This window comes from Thunnus thynnus, chromosome 8 (genome assembly GCF_963924715.1).
Source record: "Thunnus thynnus chromosome 8, fThuThy2.1, whole genome shotgun sequence".
Lineage (NCBI taxonomy): Eukaryota > Metazoa > Chordata > Actinopteri > Scombriformes > Scombridae > Thunnus > Thunnus thynnus.
This window is the reverse complement of record NC_089524.1, coordinates 517,353-536,135: the sequence shown is the minus strand read 5'-3', so window position 1 is coordinate 536,135 and position 18,783 is coordinate 517,353. Positions and strand designations below refer to the sequence as shown.

Sequence of the window (18,783 nt, the reverse complement as noted above, 5' to 3'; positions counted from 1 at the left end):
TGTGACATGTATGTGACATTATGACACGTATGTGACACGTATGTGACACGTATGTGACATGTATGTGACATTATGACACGTATGTGACATGTATGTAACAGTACATGTGTCATAATGTCACATACGTGTCACAGAGCTTTTACAGACCAATCACAGCTGCAGGGACCAGAATCAATCATTATTTTGCTCCAACAGAAGAAATCAAACTGAAATATTTCAGCAGACGTCGAGCGGCTTCCTGCAGTTTAATGAATGTATGTTTGAATAAACACGTGTATCATAGTAACATACGTGCTCTGAAGTGCCTTAAACATGTTTGAATGTTTCTGTCCTCAGACGCATCATCAGAGGGCCGTCCAGGTGATCAATATGTTCATGAACTTGTTGATTTGTTGTTTGTGTATTTAACGTCTCACTGAGTCTTTTATTGAAGGAAAAGTTAGAAAATAACTTGTAGATTATTTTCTTGTAACTGACGGAACGTTTCTGTCTGAGCAATAACAACAAATATAATAAAAATAATGATTCTTCTCACACTTTGTTTCGTTGTTTTATTATTTATATATATATATGTGTGTGTGTGTGTGTGTGTGTGTGTGTGTGTGTGTGTTGTCACGAACCAGGCCGCACAGTCATGACAAAGAAGGGAGACGCACACAACACAGCCAATTAATAACCAATTTATTTAAATAAAAGAAAGTAACCTAGAACCCGACCTAACGATGGCGTGTGTAGTCAGTGAGGTCAGTCGTGTAGGTGAGTGCATGACTGGAACAGTGTGTGAATGTAGTGATGTATGGTGCAAAAAAACAAGTCAAATATCAACCCAAAAGCCAAAAGGAGTCTCAGGGAGGAGACCAGCAACTGCACTACAAAGGGTTTTTGAAGAGGCACCCAGAGCTCCAGGTGTTCCTGATGCTGCCTCACTCACCTCCAGTACCTGCAGGAACAACAGACAGCAGACTGGGCAGACTGGGCAGACTGGGCAGAGAGGGCGTAACAGTGTTTATATACAGACTGATGTTTGCTGCACTAACAGCAACATAAAGAACAAGAACATCATGACTTCATATCAAGAAGTTTGGCTGAAAGTTTCTTCATATCGTCTGTGGTTGTTTCTGATGAAGGTGATGAAACCAGAGGTTAACGTTGTTTGAACTGTAATATAACAGAAAGTTATCTTTGTCAACATCAGAGCTGAAATATAATCCAACGACAATAAAGAAACTATGAAAAACAGGAATCTGATCTATAAAGTCACAAAACTTTAAACATTATAAGAATAAATCAGTTATACAGAGTATTAACGATGTCTGTGGAGGAGACGGAGGAGCTGTTTGACTTTCTGAAATATATAAATTCTACTACTAACTATCTTTCTTTCACTATGGAACAGCATGAAACCTTTGTTCATTTCTGAGATCTGACACTTTACAAGGGAAACAACAGTATTACTGAGTCTACAATCTACCGTAAACCAGTCAGCAGAAACACTTAAAGGCTGAGAACCGTGGGCGGCCATCTGCTTTGACCGGTTGGGTTGAGAAAGAGAAAGAAAGAGGGGGGGGGGACAGGATAGCAACAATCATAACAACAATCATAACAACAATCATAACAACAATGACACAGCAGAAGTCAGGGAAGGACGCCAACAGGACCGCGAAGGCTCGGCCCAGAACCCAGGGTTTCCTGTGAGATGAGAAAGCACAAAAAAACTCTGGGGAAGAAGCAAAGTTAGTGACATGCATTGATGTTACATGAATGCATACAGATGGAGAGGAGGAGGAGGAGAGAGGACCTCAGTGCATCATGGGAAGTCCCCCAGCAGTCTAGGCCTATAGCAGCATAACTAAGGGCTGATCCAAGGCGAGCCTGGTCGGCCCTAACTATAAGCTTTATCAAAAAGGAAAGTTTGAAGCCTACTCTTAAACATAGAGAGGGTGTCCGCACCCCGGACATCAATGGCATCAATGTTTGTCTGACTTCATGGATGTTTGCATCTATACTTTTATTTCTGTAACTCTCTAGAAGGGGTTTTATTCTTAAGTATACTAAATACTAGATGTTGGAATAAAATAAATAACATTTGGATAAAATCATAAAAACAGAACGAGCATGTGGACGATTAAAGTACAAGTTCACAGTTTATCAAGCGTGTCATTAAACCAACAGTCAGTCATCAAATGAACATTAAAGCTGTGTTTCTTGCTGTAATCATTCCTCCTGTTCATACTGACCATTAGAAGATCCCTTCATAATGACCTTACAATGGAAGTGATGGAGGACAAAATCCACAGTCTGAAGCTAATATGAAGCTTCAGCGTCCAAATGAGTCAAATCAAGTAGATATCTTTCAACGTTACAGTCTTTTTAGTGCCAAAGTTCCTCTTTTTGTTACTATACTTCCACCTGCAGCTCAACAGGGAAACACTGTCCGAGGAAACACAAAGAGGGAATTTGATGCTAAAAAGACTGTAAATGTGTCAGATATCCACTTGATATGACTAACTCAGACAGCTGACGCTGAATAGAAGCTTCACACAGACTTTTAAATGACTGTGTGGACACACTGTGGATTTTGGCCTCCATCACTTCCATTGAAAGCACATTTGAAGGATCTTTAATATCCAGTATGAACAGGAGGAATGATTACAGACACCTGACTGCTGGTTTAACACACTGGAAACACTGGGAACACTGGGAAGTCGTCCTTTAAACAGGTTCAAGAACAGACGTATTTAAATTCAGCAGATCTGAGGTCGTCAGGAGAAACGTCAGGTAAAACACACACAGGCTGACATGTCGGAGTCGGTTTGTATCTGTCAGTGAAGGTGGTCACGTGACTCCACGCCATCGGCAGCGTCTGACCTCACAGTGACCCTACACTGAGTCATCATATAAAAAAATGTGTTTTTACATTCTTTCAGCAGATGTCAGATTGAAAGAGCTGCAGATCTGTTAGATTCTTTAGAGAGAATTCGCCCTGAAGTCCCAGTTAACCTCAAACCTGCTCGCTGTTCATGCAGTAACACAACCTGCAGTAAAGAGTTCAGCAGTAATGCAACCTGAAAAAAAGATTCTGACTGTTAAAGCACCTACAGACGTTTAATTTAAAACTTATTAATAATGAACTGCAGAACTCACTTTGCTGAAGGTCGTTTAAACAGTTAAACTGGTTTGGGTTCTCGCTGTCCTGGTGGGGATTCTTGTTGTCCTGACGGGGGTTCTCATTGTCCTGGTTGGGGTTCTAGTTGTCCTGGCGGGGGTTCTCGTTGTCCTGGTTGGGGTTCTCGCTGTCCTGGCAGGGGTTCTCGTTGTCCTGGTTGGGGTTCTCGTTGTCCTGGTTGGGGTTCTCGCTGTCCTGGCAGGGGTTCTCGTTGTCCTGGTTGGGGTTCTCGTTGTCCTGGTTGGGGTTCTCGCTGTCCTGGCAGGGGTTCTCGTTGTCCTGGTTGGGGTTCTTGTTGTCCTGGCGGGGGTTCTTGTTGTCCTGGTTGGGGTTCTCGCTGTCCTGGTTGGGGTTCTTGTTGTCCTTGCGGGGGTTCTCGTTGTCCTGGCGGGGGTTCTCGCTGTCCTGGCGGGGGTTCTCATTGGCCAGCGGCCCGCCAGGCCTGTATTATTATAGAGGAAACACTGTTAAGTGTTTTCTGTCATTATTATGATTTTTGTTGTTGTTGTTATGATGATGATGATTATTAATAAACAACAGAACTGTCAGAATCAGCAGCTGCTGGTTTGAGTATCATTGTTCATTAATCTGATCAGTCTGATTGATTCTTGCTAAATAAAATAATCAGATCAAAACAGATCTGAATTTTCTGTAATATTCTAGATTTATCTGCAGCGTGTCGTCAATACTTCCCTCCTCCGTCTGTTGTTGTTGTTGTTTACTGCAGTCTCAGTCTTGTTGTTGTTGTTTATCTCCACAGCTCTGCTGATGTCATCGTGTTGCGTTCAGGCTCTACGTGTTGAGATTTTTCAAGAAGGCCTCTGTTCAGGCTGGGTGAGCGTCAGCAGCTGGTCTGTGCGGTTCACGACTGTTCCACGATACCGCGCATCACCTGGACTCTGCTTGGGGACCGACCGCTCACCGCCACCATCAACACCAACAGTTCGCACTCTGTGGTGACCTTTGACCCTGTGATGATGGAACATGAAGTAAATCTGCTGTGTAAAGTCTACTGTGGAGGAGACGAACAGAAACAGAGCAGAAGGTTCATACAGGTTTACTGTAAGTTCATACGCACACCTAAAACACCTGAAACACCTGAAACACACCTGAAACACGTAAAACATCTGAGACACACCTAAAACACACCTGAAACACCTGAAAGACCTTTGGACCAATCACTGCATGTCTCTGTGTCTCTGTGGCGTCCAGCTTTCCCATCAGCCCCAGTGATCACAGGTCAGGACCGCCTGAGGCTGGGGACGGAGTCGACCCTGAGCTGCCAGGTGTCTGATATTTACCCCCCCCACCTGCTGACCCTCAGCTGGCTGCGAGGAGACGCCGTCCTGCAAGACGTCACGGAAGAGTCTGGCTACAGCTGGTTCCGGTCTATGTACACATTCAGGCCTCTGAAAGCTGACTCAGGAGCCAACATCACCTGCAGGCCTCGCTGGACCTGGGCCTACCTGCTGAGGACCAGACCAGAGAGACCAGCGTCCCCCTGAACCTGCTCTGTGAGTCTGGAAATAATTAATTACAAGTAAAAGTACAAACAGACACACTGACACACGTTAGACAGCGCTCTCCATCATCATCATCATCATCACAACACCACATGAAGAAGATCTTTATGAAGAGTGGAGTAGAAAGTACAGTATTTCCCTCTGAGATGTAGTGCAGTAGCATCAGTTCCTACAGTCCATATAAAGTGTTTATATGTGCACATCTGGAACAACCAGACTCAACAACATAAAAACATTAACACAAAACCAGCTGATGAGTCCATATAATCTGATCCCATTTTAGATAGATCAGCGAGTCTCAGTCTGCAGGTCTGAAGTAAAGTCGACACATAATCAGACTGAAACCAGAGATTTAGTTTGTTTGATCAGAGAGTTTGTTGAACCCGACTGGAACATTTTCTGGATTAATCAATTAATCGTTAAAACATCAGGAAACAGGGACAGTTTCCCAGATTATAAGGTGACATCCTCAAATATCATCATCCTCTGCAGATGCTCCTGTTGTCACGGCGATATCAGACTCTGTGACGGTGATGGCCGGCTCGACGCTCACTCTCAACTGTTCAGCGGAGGGAAACCCGGAGCCGCTCGTCACCTGGAGCTTCAGGACGGCAGACGGAGGGTCTCTGACGCGGGGTCAAGGCCCAGAACTCGTCCTGACGGCGGTGAGTCCGTCGCAGGCCGGCTGGTACGACTGCGAGGCAGCAAACACAGAGGGAAACCAGACCGCCGCGCTGGAGGTCACCGTTTATGGTGAGAGTGAAGCTCCTGTTTCATTTACAATCTCTGCAGTCGCTGCCACAGGACCGCTGAGCAAGGCACCAAACCACAGTCCTGACGGTGTCTTATTGTCCTTATTGTCTCTCTGGTGTTTTGTACATTTTATTAAGTAAATATACATATAAATATAACAGCAGAAATAAACAACAGTTAAACGTTTTGTTGTGTTTGTCCGTCGCTCCCACAGCTCCGCCCACCAACACCTCCATGTCAGTGAGTCCAGGTGAGGAGGTGGTGGAGGGTCAGCAGGTGACGATTACCTGCCGCTCAGACGGAGCTCCACCCACCACGCTGGTGCTGAGGAGAGAGGGGGCGGAGCTTCATAGGACCGACCCCTCCTCCTCCTCGCTCTCCTTCAGCCTCTCCTCCGCCCAGCTGGAAGACTCCGCCCACTACCAGTGTGAAGCCTCCAACCAGTATGGAGTCCAACTGATGACCAGACCCGTCACTGTCAGAGGTCAGTTAGGCCCACAAGGATTTTCTATGTTTACACTTTTGCTTTCAGGTTTTATAGTTTATTGTGTGATTGCTGGAAGTAATCACACATTGTTCTTCTCAGTCTTTATTCTTATTCCGTCTTCCGTACGTTTTTTGCCATGTTTCAACTGCTGCATACTTTGTGCTATAAAAACCATTCAAACATCAATCTATGCAACTCATTCGGCAGATGTGTGCTTGTATTTTTCCGAAATGTAACATGTTTCAGCGATTTTATATAATTTTTTAAAACATTAAAATTTATAATGGCAGTCTATGGGACGAACCGTCCAACTGAGTTGGAACCTTGGTCACTTTGACACTCAACTGCTCGGAAGTCCTTCCAACAGTCTTGAAGGAGTTCCCAGAGATGCTTAGCACTTGTTGGCCCTTTTGCCTTCACTCTGCGGTCCACCTCACCCCAAACCATCTCGATTGGGTTCAGGTCCGGTGACTGTGGAGGCCAGGTCATCTGGCGCAGCATCCCATCACTCTCCTTCTTGGTCAAATAGCCCTTACACAGCCTGGAGGTGTGTTTGGGGTCATTGTCTTGTTGAAAAATAAATGATGGTCCAACTAAACCCAAACCGGATGGAATAGCATGCCGCTGCAAGATGCTGTGGTAGCCAAGCTGGTTCAGTATGCCTTTAATTTGGAATAAATCCCCAACAGTGTCACCAGCAAAGCACCCCCACACCATCACACCTCCTCCTCCATGCTTCACAGTGGGAACCAGGCATGTAGAGTCCATCCGTTCACCTTTTCTGCGTCGCACAAAGACACGGTGGTTGGAACCAAAGATCTCAAATTTGGACTCATCAGACCAAAGCACAGATTTCCACTGGTTTAATGTCCATTCCTTGTGTTCTTTAGCCCAAACAAGTCTCTTCTGCTTGTTGCCTGTCCTTAGCAGTGGTTTCCTAGCAGCTATTCTACCATGAAGGCCTGATTCACACAGTCTCCTCTTAACAGTTGTTCTAGAGATGTGTCTGCTGCTAGAACTCTGTGTGGCATTGACCTGGTCTCTAATCTGAGTTGCTGTTAACATGCGATGTCTGAGGCTGGTGACTCGGATGAACTTATCCTCCGCAGCAGAGGTGACTCTTGGTCTTCCTTTCCTGGGGCGGTCCTCATGTGAGCCAGTTTCTTTGTAGCGCTTGATGGTTTTTGCGACTGCACTTGGGGACACTTTCAAAGTTTTCCCAATTTTTCGGACTGACTGACCTTCAGTTCTTAAAGTAATGATGGCCACTCGTTTTTCTTTACTTAGCTGCTTTTTTCTTGCCATAATACAAATTCTAACAGTCTATTCAGTAGGACTATCAGCTGTGTATCCACCTGACTTCTGCACAACACAACTGATGGTCCCAACCCCATTTATAAGGCAAGAAATCCCACTTATTAAACCTGACAGGGCACACCTGTTAAGTGAAAACCATTTCAGGTGACTACCTCTTGAAGCTCATCAAGAGAATGCAGAGTGTGTGCAAAGCAGTAATCAGAGCAAAAGGTGGCTACTTTGAAGAAACTAGAATATAAGGCGTATTTTCAGTTGTTTTACACTTTTTTGTTAAGTACATATTTCCACATGTGTTAATTCATAGTTTTGATGCCTTCAGTGTGAATCTACAATGTCAATAGTCATGAAAAGAAAGGAAACTCATTGAATGAGAAGGTGTGTCCAAACTTTTGGTCTGTACTGTATGTAACATTACATGTGTCATAATGTCACATACGTGTCACAGAGCTTTTACAGACCAATCACAGCTGCAGGGACCAGAATCAATCATTATTTTGCTCCAACAGAAGAAATCAAACTGAAATATTTCAGCAGACGTCGAGCGGCTTCCTGCAGTTTAATGAATGTATGTTTGAATAAACACGTGTATCATAGTAACATACGTGCTCTGAAGTGCCTTAAACATGTTTGAATGTTTCTGTCCTCAGACGCATCATCAGAGGGCCGTCCAGGTGATCAATATGTTCATGAACTTGTTGATTTGTTGTTTGTGTATTTAACGTCTCACTGAGTCTTTTATTGAAGGAAAAGTTAGAAAATAACTTGTAGATTATTTTCTTGTAACTGACGGAACGTTTCTGTCTGAGCAATAACAACAAATATAATAAAATAATGATTCTTCTCACAATTTGTTTTGTTGTTTTATTATTTATATATATATGTGTGTGTGTGTGTGTGTGTGTGTGTGTGTGTGTTGTCACGAACCAGGCCGCACAGTCATGACAAAGAAGGGAGACGCACACAACACAGCCAATTAATAACCAATTTATTTAAATAAAAGAAAGTAACCTAGAACCCGACCTAACGATGGCGTGTCATCATCAAGCTGATCAATAAGATCAGGATCAATAACAGTTTACAGAGACTGTGAGTCACTCAGTCTGTTATCAAACACTCTGTAGACTAATCAATCAATCAATCAATCAAACAAACAACCAATCAGAGGTCAAAGATTCAGAAACCTGAAGAACATGCTAACAGCTAACTGTTAGCATGTTAGCTGTAGACTGTCAGGCTGTTTTCAGGTCTTCTGGTCTGTTCAAATGTTTTTTACCCACAACTCACGTTCACTCATCATCAGTGGTGGAAAGTAATTAAGTACTGCACTCAGGTACAGTTTGAGGTACTTGTACTTTACTTGAGTATTTCCATGTGATGCTACTTTCTACATGTCAGAGGGAAATATTGTACTTTCTACTCCACTACATTTATTTGACAGCTTTAGTTACTTTTCAGATGAAGATTTGACACAATGGATAATATAACAAGCTTTTCAAATACAACACATTGTTAAAGATGAAACCAGTGGTTTCCAGATGTCTTTCTGCTTTTAATTCTTATAACTTTTCATCTTTAGTTTCTGTTTTTATGATATTTCTTCTGCACTTGTCTACTTTCAGTGTTTCTTTCTTTAATAATTATATATATAAAACAAACAACAGAACATGATGTCTAACAATCTTTTTCTTTGCACTACGGCTCTTTGAGTCTCCAATGACCAAATGTGAAAATGTTTCTGCTCCATTAAATGTTGTTTAATGTGATTTAAAGGATCCTTCAGTGTGGAGCTGAAACTAAAGAGAAAGATGATGAAAGAGGAAGATGGAAAATGATAAAGAATGAAAGAGAAAGTAAGAAAGAGTTTTACAGTGCAGTCTCAAACCCCTGCTGAGGTGTTGTGTCTGTCCTGCAGAGGGCGCTGTGGTCTGCAGACTGACACACAGAGAGAGAGACATAAAGAGAAACAGAGAGAGAGAGAGACACATAAAGAGAAACAGAGAGAGAGAGAGAGAGACATAAAGAGAGACAGAGAGAGAGAGAGACATAAAGAGAAACAGAGAGAGAGAGAGACACATAAAGAGAAACAGAGAGAGAGAGAGACACATAAAGAGAAACAGAGAGAGAGAGAGAGACATAAAGAGAGACAGAGATAGAGAGAGACATAAAGAGAAACAGAGAGAGAGAGAGACACATAAAGAGAAACAGAGAGAGAGAGAGACACATAAAGAGAAACAGAGAGAGAGAGAGAGAGACATAAAGAGAGACAGACCAGCAGTTACAGATCAGGAGGCGTTTTGCTTTCAGAGGATTCACAGACTCAGTTTTTGGTGTCGAGCTGATTTTCTGCTTGAAAGACTGAAACACAAAGAAACAAAGAAAACGCTGCTGTGACCTTTATTCATCCTTCATTTATTCATCCTTTATATTTATTCATCTTTCATTTATTCATCTTTCATTCCTTTAATCCTCTGAGGGCTGAAAATGTCTCTACCGTCTGTCTGCAGGACGTTTATTCAGCTGCTCGCAGGTAAGATTATTATTATTATTATTATTATTATTATTATTATTATTATTATTATTATTATTATTATTATTACTGTTATTGATCTTCACATGTTCTGCTGTCATGTTGTCATCGTGAACATGTGCTGCATGCTGGACTCATTATATAATAATAATCAGACAAACCTGATCTTTATTAAAACAAAACAAAAAGACTGTTTATGTACAAAAAAAGGTGTTTTTACATTCTTTCAGCACAGGACAGAGTCTGTATTTCACAACCTTCTCATTTAGTTTGTATTGATTATAAATATGTCAGGCTGAGAAACTCTGGATTTTATTTCTTACTGTTTGTTTTTCACCTTTTGTCAGATTGAAAGAGCTGCAGATCTGTTAGATTCTTTAGAGAGAATTCGCCCTGAAGTCCCAGTTAACCTCAAACCTGCTCGCTGTTCATGCAGTAACACAACCTGCAGTAAAGAGTTCAGCAGTAATGCAACCTGAAAAAAAGATTCTGACTGTTAAAGCACCTACAGACGTTTAATTTAAAACTTATTAATAATGAACTGCAGAACTCACTTTGCTGAAGGTCGTTTAAACAGTTAAACGTACTTTAAGTGTTTAAAAGGTTTCATTGTGTGTGATCAAAGTGAGGAAACATTGTGGAGCTGAATGTAGAACAAAATAACAGCAGGAACACAGAAAATCAGACTTCTGTCCATGAATCTGTTGCCCCAGTGCATGCTGGGAGGATTCCCAACACACTAACCTCGTTTAATGGCAGTCACATGATCAGCATTCAGCCAATCATATGAATGCTGATCATGGTTTATACAAAATAACTTCATCCAGGATCAATAATCAATCCTCAAACTGCCTTCAAAGAACCAAATTAGCTGCAGGAGAGTTAACAGGATTATTTTAGCCTGATAGCAGCACGTTAGCATGTTAGCATGTTAGCCTGGATTAGTTAAACCATGTTTGAAGAACCTGTTTAACTGTTATTATTTAACTTTGATACAATTGGTTGGAAATGAAACTGGAATTTGATTTGTTGTTTGTTCTCTTGGCTGGATTCATTTGTTTTGATTTAACCACAAGATGGCGCCGCAAACAGGTAACAATACATGTGACAGATGATGTAATTATCCAATAGGGTGTTTGAAAATGTATAAAAAGTTTGGCCCCTATGAAATACCGGGCTTTGATTCAGCAAGATGCTACTCCTCCTCCTCTTCCTCCTCTTCCTCCTCTTCCTCCTATTCCTCCTCCTCCTCCTCCTCCTCCTCCTCCTCCTCCTATTCCTCCTCCTCCTCCTCCTCCTCCTCCTCCTCCTATTCCTCCTCCTCCTCCTACTCATCCTCCTCGAAGTGTTTGTTATTGTTTAAGAACATTTGATTTGTTGTTGATTTTTATTGTGTTTTTAAGCAGTGTTTCCCCGAGGTTTAGTGCGTTTTCAAACGCCATTTATTTCTGAATGAATGGATATTTGATTATTTAGGTTATTTTTGGCATTTAAAAAAATATTTTCTGGCCTGATGGGGGTTCTCGTCGGCCTGGCAGGGGTTCTCATCGTCCTGGCGGGGGTTCTCGTCGTCCTGGCGGGGGTTCTCGTCGTCCTGGCAGGGGTTCTCATCGTCCTGGCGGGGGTTCTCGTCGTCCTGATGGGGGTTCTGGTTGGCCTGACGGAGGTTCTCGTCGTCCTGGCGGGGGTTCTCATTGGCCAGCGGCCCGCCAGGCCTGTACTATTATAGGGGAAACACTGTTAAGTGTTTTCTGTCCTGACGGGGGTTCTTGTTGTCGTGACGGGGGTTCTCGTTGTCCTGGCGGGGGTTCTTGTTGGCCTGACGGGGGTTCTCGCTGTCCTGGCAGAGGTTCTCGTTGTCTTGGCGGGGGTTCTCACTGTCCTGGCGGGGGTTCTTGCTGTCCTGACGGAGGTTCTCGTTGTCCTGGTTGGGGTTCTCGTTGTCCTGGCGGGGGTTCTCGTTGTCCTGGCAGAGGTTCTCGTTGTCCTGGCGGGGGTTCTCGTTGTCCTGGCGGGGGTTCTCGCCGTCCTGACGGGGGTTCTCGCTGTCCTGGCAGGGGTTCTTGTTGTCCTGGTTGGGGTTCTCGCTGTCCTGGCAGGGGTTCTCGTTGTCCTGGTTGGGGTTCTTGCTGTCCTGACGGGGGTTCTTGTTGTCCTGGCAGGGGTTCTTGTTGTCCTGGTTGGGGTTCTCATTGTCCTGGCGGGGGTTCTCATTGTCCTAGTTGGGGTTCTCGCTGTCCTGACGGGGGTTCTTGTTGTCCTGACGGGGGTTCTCGTTGTCCTGGCGGGGGTTCTTGTTGTCCTGGTTGGGGTTCTCGTTGTCCTGGCGGGGGTTCTTGTTGTCCTGGCGGGGGTTCTCGTTGTCCTGGCGGGGGTTCTTGTTGTCCTGGTTGGGGTTCTCGTTGTCCTGGTTGGGGTTCTCGTTGTCCTGGTTGGGGTTCTCGTTGTCCTGGCGGGGGTTCTCGTTGTCCTGGTTGGGGTTCTCGTTGTCCTGGCGGGGGTTCTCGTTGTCCTGGTTGGGGTTCTCGTTGTCCTGGCGGGGGTTCTTGTTGTCCTGGTTGGGGTTCTCGTTGTCCTGGCGGGGGTTCTCGTTGTCCTGGTTGGGGTTCTCGTTGTCCTGGCGGGGGTTCTTGTTGTCCTGGTTGGGGTTCTCACTGTCCTGGTTGGGGTTCTTGCTGTCCTGGCAGGGGTTCTCGCTGTCCTGGTTGGGGTTCTTGTTGTCCTGGCGGGGGTTCTCATTGGCCAGCGGCCACTGTTAAGTGTTTTCTGTCATTATTATGATTTTTGTTGTTGTTGTTATGATGATGATGATTATTAATAAACAACAGAACTGTCAGAATCAGCAGCTGCTGGTTTGAGTATCATTGATCATTAATCTGATCAGTCTGATTGATTCTTGCTAAATAAAATAATCAGATCAAAACAGATCTGAGTTTTCTGTAATATTCTAGATTTATCTGCAGCGTGTCGTCAATACTTCCCTCCTCCGTCTGTTGTTGTTGTTGTTTACTGCAGTCTCAGTCTTGTTGTTGTTGTTTATCTCCACAGCTCTGCTGATGTCATCGTGTTGCGTTCAGGCTCTACGTGTTGAGATTTTTCCCAAAAGGCCTCTGTTCAGGCTGGGTGAGCGTGAGCAGCTGGTCTGTGCGGTTCACGACTGTTCCACGATACCACACATCACCTGGACTCTGCTTGAGGACCGACCGCTCACCGCCACCATCAACACCAACAGTTCGCACTCTGTGGTGACCTTTGACCCTGTGATGATAGAAAATGGCGGAAATCTGCTGTGTAAAGTCTACTGTGGAGAATACAAAGAGAGCAGAAGGTTCATACAGGTTTACTGTAAGTTCATACGTACACCTAAAACACCTAAAACACCTGAAACACACCTGAAACATCTAAAACACACCTAAAAAACACCTGAAACACACCTGAAACACCTGAAATACCCGAAACACACCTAAAAAACACCTAAAACACCTGAAACACACCTGAAACACATAAAACATCTGAGACACACCTAAAACACACCTAAAACACACCTGAAACACACCTGAAAAGACCTGAAAGACCTGAAACACACCTGAAACACCTGAAAGACCTGAAACACACCTGAAACACCTGAAAGACCTTTGGACCAATCACTGCATGTCTCTGTGTCTCTGTGGCGTCCAGCTTTCCCATCAGCCCCGGTGATCACAGGTCAGGACCGCCTGAGGCTGGGGACGGAGTCGACCCTGAGCTGCCAGGTGCCTGATATTCACCCCCCCGACCTGCTGACCCTCCGCTGGCTGCGAGGAGACGCCGTCCTGCAAGACGACACGAACGAGTCTGGCTCCAGCTCGTTCCGGTCTATGTACACATTCAGGCCTCTGAAAGCCGACTCAGGAGCCAACATCACCTGCAGGGCCTCGCTGGGCCTGGACCTACCTCCTGAGGACCAGACCAGAGAGACCAGCGTCCCCCTGAACCTGCTCTGTGAGTCTGGAAATAATCCATTACAAGTAAAAGTACAAACAGTTTGTTTTAGCAGCTAAATTTACTAAAAGCAGTAAAAGTTACTGGTTTTGCAGAAAGGCGTCGCTGTGACGGATTCATGAAACCAGCTGAGAGGAAAGAAGAAAAAACAAAGTCTGATTAATTGAGTTTTCTGTAAATTTGTTTTTTTGTGAAATATTGGGAAGTTTGACCTCTTTGGGCATCAGACGGTTATTTATTTGGTGGAACTGCTCAACATCTCAAACATCTATAACGTGACAAAGAGCCTCAGCTACACACAGGAGATACAAGACAAACAGTTTGGGAACTGCTGGTTTAATCTATAACTCTTTCTTCTATTTATAAGCTTAATATGCAGACGGTGACAAATTAAAAGAAAAACCTGAATAAATGAGAGTAGAAGATGTTTCCACACAGCTGCGCTGCTCCAGTAATGAAGTTATGAACATCCAGTGATGCTCTGTGACTTGTATAAACATCCAGCTGATTCTGATCTGGTATCGAGGTGACGAGAGGAAAAGATGTGAGCGGCTGAACGAGGGTTGATTGTTGGGGCGGACGGCAGCAGCTTCAGTCACAAAGACGCTCGGCTGGCTCGTCTGTCGATAAGAACAGTGACTGAAGTGACGTCTGCGTTTAGATCTGCGGGAAAGACGTCAGTAAACAGGGTCATGTGATGACGTGTGATATGTGACTGAGAGCGTCGATGCAGGACGTGATCAGACTGTCAGCTAGAATATATTTACATAGAGAGATATTATAGTATCATTACAAAGATGAATATACAAAATCCGTCCAGGTTCTGGTCTACAGAGACGTGGAACACACTGATATGATCAGATGAGTCCTTCACCTGATTCGCCACCAAGAGAACTGGTCCAGGTCTGAATGCTGGACCCCTACAGTGAGGGGGTCTGGTCCAGGTCTGAATGCTGGACCCCTACAGTGAGGGGGTCTGGGGGCTCTGTTATGCTGGCATGGTTTGGGTCCACTTGTGCCCTTAGAGGGAAGGGTCACTGCTAATCAATACAAAGTAGTTGTGAGTGATCAGCTTTATCCTATGATGAAACATGTCTATCCTGATGGGAGTGGTCTCTTCCAGGATGGTTTGATGAGGATTAAATGATGTGAATCACATGTTATGACCTTCACAGTCACCAGATCTCAACCCAGCTGACATGTTAGACAGTGCTCTCCATCATCATCATCATCATCATCACAACACCACATGAAGAAGATCTTTATGAAGAGTGGAGTAGAAAGTACAGTATTTCCCTCTGAGATGTAGTGCAGTAGCATCAGTTCCTACAGTCCATATAAAGTGTTTATATGTGCACATCTGGAACAACCAGACTCAACAACATAAAAACATTAACACAAAACCAGCTGATGAGTCCATATAATCTGATCCCATTTTAGATAGATCAGCGAGTCTCAGTCTGCAGGTCTGAAGTAAAGTCGACACATAATCAGACTGAAACCAGAGATTTAGTTTGTTTGATCAGAGAGTTTGTTGAACCCGACTGGAACATTTTCTGGATTAATCAATTAATCGTTAAAACATCAGGAAACAGGGACAGTTTCCCAGATTATAAGGTGACATCCTCAAATATCATCATCCTCTGCAGATGCTCCTGTTGTCAGGGCGATATCAGACTCTGTGACGGTGATGGCCGGCTCGACGCTCACTCTCAACTGTTCAGCGGAGGGAAACCCGGAGCCGCTCGTCACCTGGAGCTTCAGGACGGCAGACGGAGGGTCTCTGACGCGGGGTCAAGGCCCAGAACTCGTCCTGACGGCGGTGAGTCCGTCGCAGGCCGGCTGGTACGACTGCGAGGCAGCAAACACAGAGGGAAACCAGACCGCCGCGCTGGAGGTCACCGTTCATGGTGAGAGTGAAGCTCCTGTTTCATTTACAATCTCTGCAGTCGCTGCCACAGGACCGCTGAGCAAGGCACCAAACCACAGTCCTGACGGTGTTTTATTATCCTTATTGTCTCTCTGGTGTTTTGTACATTTTATGAAGTAAATATATATATAAATATAACAGCAGAAATAAACAACAGTTAAACGTTTTGTTGTGTTTGTCCATCGCTCCCACAGCTCCGCCCACCAACACCTCCATGTCAGTGAGTCCAGGTGAGGAGGTGGTGGAGGGTCAGCAGGTGACGATTACCTGCCGCTCAGACGGAGCTCCACCCACCACGCTGGTGCTGAGGAGAGAGGGAGCGGAGCTTCATAGGACCGACCCCTCCTCCTCCTCGCTCTCCTTCAGCCTCTCCTCCGCCCAGCTGGAAGACTCCGCCCACTACCAGTGTGAAGCCTCCAACCAGTATGGAGTCCAACTGATGACCAGACCCGTCACTGTCAGAGGTCAGTTAGGCCCACAAGGATTTTCTATGTTTACACTTTTGCTTTCAGGTTTTATAGTTTATTGTGTGATTGCTGGAAGTAATCACACATTGTTCTTCTCAGTCTTTATTCTTATTCCGTCTTCCATACGTTTTTTGCCATGTTTCAACTGCTGCATACTTTGTGCTATAAAAACCATTCAAACATCAATCTATGCAACTCATTCGGCAGATGTGTGCTTGTATTTTTCCGAAATGTAACATGTTTCAGCGATTTTATATAATTTTTTAAAACATTAAAATTTATAATGGCAGTCTATGGGACAAACCGTCCAACTGAGTTGGAACCTTGGTCACTTTGACACTCAACTGCTCGGAAGTCCTTCCAACAGTCTTGAAGGAGTTCCCAGAGATGCTTAGCACTTGTTGGCCCTTTTGCCTTCACTCTGCGGTCCACCTCACCCCAAACCATCTCGATTGGGTTCAGGTCCGGTGACTGTGGAGGCCAGGTCATCTGGCGCAGCATCCCATCACTCTCCTTCTTGGTCAAATAGCCCTTACACAGCCTGGAGGTGTGTTTGGGGTCATTGTCTTGTTGAAAAATAAATGATGGTCCAACTAAACCCAAACCGGATGGAATAGCATGCCGCTGCAAGATGCTGTGGTAGCCATGCTGGTTCAGTATGCCTTCAATTTGGAATAAATCCCCAACAGTGTCACCAGCAAAGCACCCCCACACCATCACACCTCCTCCTCCATGCTTCACGGTGGGAACCAGACATGTAGAGTCCATCTGTTCACCTTTTCTGCGTCGCACAAAGACACGGTGGTTGGAACCAAAGATCTCAAATTTGGACTCATCAGACCAAAGCACAGATTTCCACTGGTTTAATGTCCATTCCTTGTGTTCTTTAGCCCAAACAAGTCTCTTCTGCTTGTTGCCTGTCCTTAGCAGTGGTTTCCTAGCAGCTATTCTACCATGAAGGCCTGATTCACACAGTCTCCTCTTAACAGTTGTTCTAGAGATGTGTCTGCTGCTAGAACTCTGTGTGGCATTGACCTGGTCTCTAATCTGAGCTGCTGTTAACCTGCGATGTCTGAGGCTGGTGACTCGGATGAACTTATCCTCCGCAGCAGAGGTGACTCTTGGTCTTCCTTTCCTGGGGCGGTCCTCATGTGAGCCAGTTTCTTTGTAGCGCTTGATGGTTTTTGCGACTGCACTTGGGGACACTTTCAAAGTTTTCCCAATTTTTCGGACTGACTGACCTTCAGTTCTTAAAGTAATGATGGCCACTCGTTTTTCTTTACTTAGCTGCTTTTTTCTTGCCATAATACAAATTCTAACAGTCTATTCAGTAGGACTATCAGCTGTGTATCCACCTGACTTCTGCACAACACAACTGATGGTCCCAACCCCATTTATAAGGCAAGAAATCCCACTTATTAAACCTGACAGGGCACACCTGTGAAGTGAAAACCATTTCAGGTGACTACCTCTTGAAGCTCATCAAGAGAATGCAGAGTGTGTGCAAAGCAGTAATCAGAGCAAAAGGTGGCTACTTTGAAGAAACTAGAATATAAGGCGTATTTTCAGTTGTTTTACACTTTTTTGTTAAGTACATATTTCCACATGTGTTAATTCATAGTTTTGATGCCTTCAGTGTGAATCTACAATGTCAATAGTCATGAAAAGAAAGGAAACTCATTGAATGAGAAGGTGTGTCCAAACTTTTGGTCTGTACTGTATGTAACATTACATGTGTCATAATGTCACATACGTGTCACAGAGCTTTTACAGACCAATCACAGCTGCAGGGACCAGAATCAATCATTATTTTGCTCCAACAGAAGAAATCAAACTGAAATATTTCAGCAGACGTCGAGCGGCTTCCTGCAGTTTAATGAATGTATGTTTGAATAAACACGTGTATCATAGTAACATACGTGCTCTGAAGTGCCTTAAACATGTTTGAATGTTTCTGTCCTCAGACGCATCATCAGAGGTCCGTCCAGGTGATCAATATGTTCGTGAACTTGTTGATTTGTTGTTTGTGTATTTAACGTCTCACTGAGTCTTTTATTGAAGGAAAAGTTAAAAAATAACTTGTAGATTATTTTCTTGTAACTGACGGAACGTTTCTGTCTGAGCAATAACAACAAATATAATAAAATAATGATTCTTCTCACACTTTGTTTTGTTGTTTTATTATTTATATATATGTGTGTGTGTGTGTGTGTGTGTGTGTGTGTGTGTGTATGTGTGTGTGTGTGTTGTCACGAACCAGGCCGCACAGTCATGACAAAGAAGGGAGACGCACACAACACAGCCAATTAATAACCAATTTATTTAAATAAAAGAAAGTAACCTAGAACCCGACCTAACGATGGCGTGTGTAGTCAGTGAGGTCAGTCGTGTAGGTGAGTGCATGACTGGAACAGTGTGTGAATGTAGTGATGTATGGTGCAAAAAAACAAGTCAAATATCAACCCAAAAGCCAAAAGGAGTCTCAGGGAGGAGACCAGCAACTGCACTACAAAGGGTTTTTGAAGAGGCACCCAGAGCTCCAGGTGTTCCTGATGCTGCCTCACTCACCTCCAGTACCTGCAGGAACAACAGACAGCAGACTGGGCAGACTGGGCAGACTGGGCAGAGAGGG

General features: G+C 44.4%; 1 protein-coding gene across 1 annotated transcript; it reads left to right on the top strand.

The window, feature by feature from the left end:
• The first annotated feature begins 3,938 nt into the window (after positions 1-3,938).
• LOC137188490 (uncharacterized) lies at positions 3,939-18,312 on the top strand. Its single transcript, XM_067598145.1, has 11 exons — positions 3,939-4,228; positions 4,379-4,680; positions 5,182-5,442; positions 5,657-6,163; positions 10,962-11,120; positions 11,312-11,490; positions 11,623-12,532; positions 12,822-13,118; positions 13,452-13,754; positions 15,404-15,664; positions 15,879-18,312. Exons 3-11 carry the CDS (start codon positions 5,223-5,225, stop codon positions 16,385-16,387), a joined length of 3,345 nt encoding a protein of 1,114 aa, XP_067454246.1. The 5' UTR covers positions 3,939-4,228; positions 4,379-4,680; positions 5,182-5,222; the 3' UTR covers positions 16,388-18,312.
• Positions 18,313-18,783: the final 471 nt, after the last annotated feature.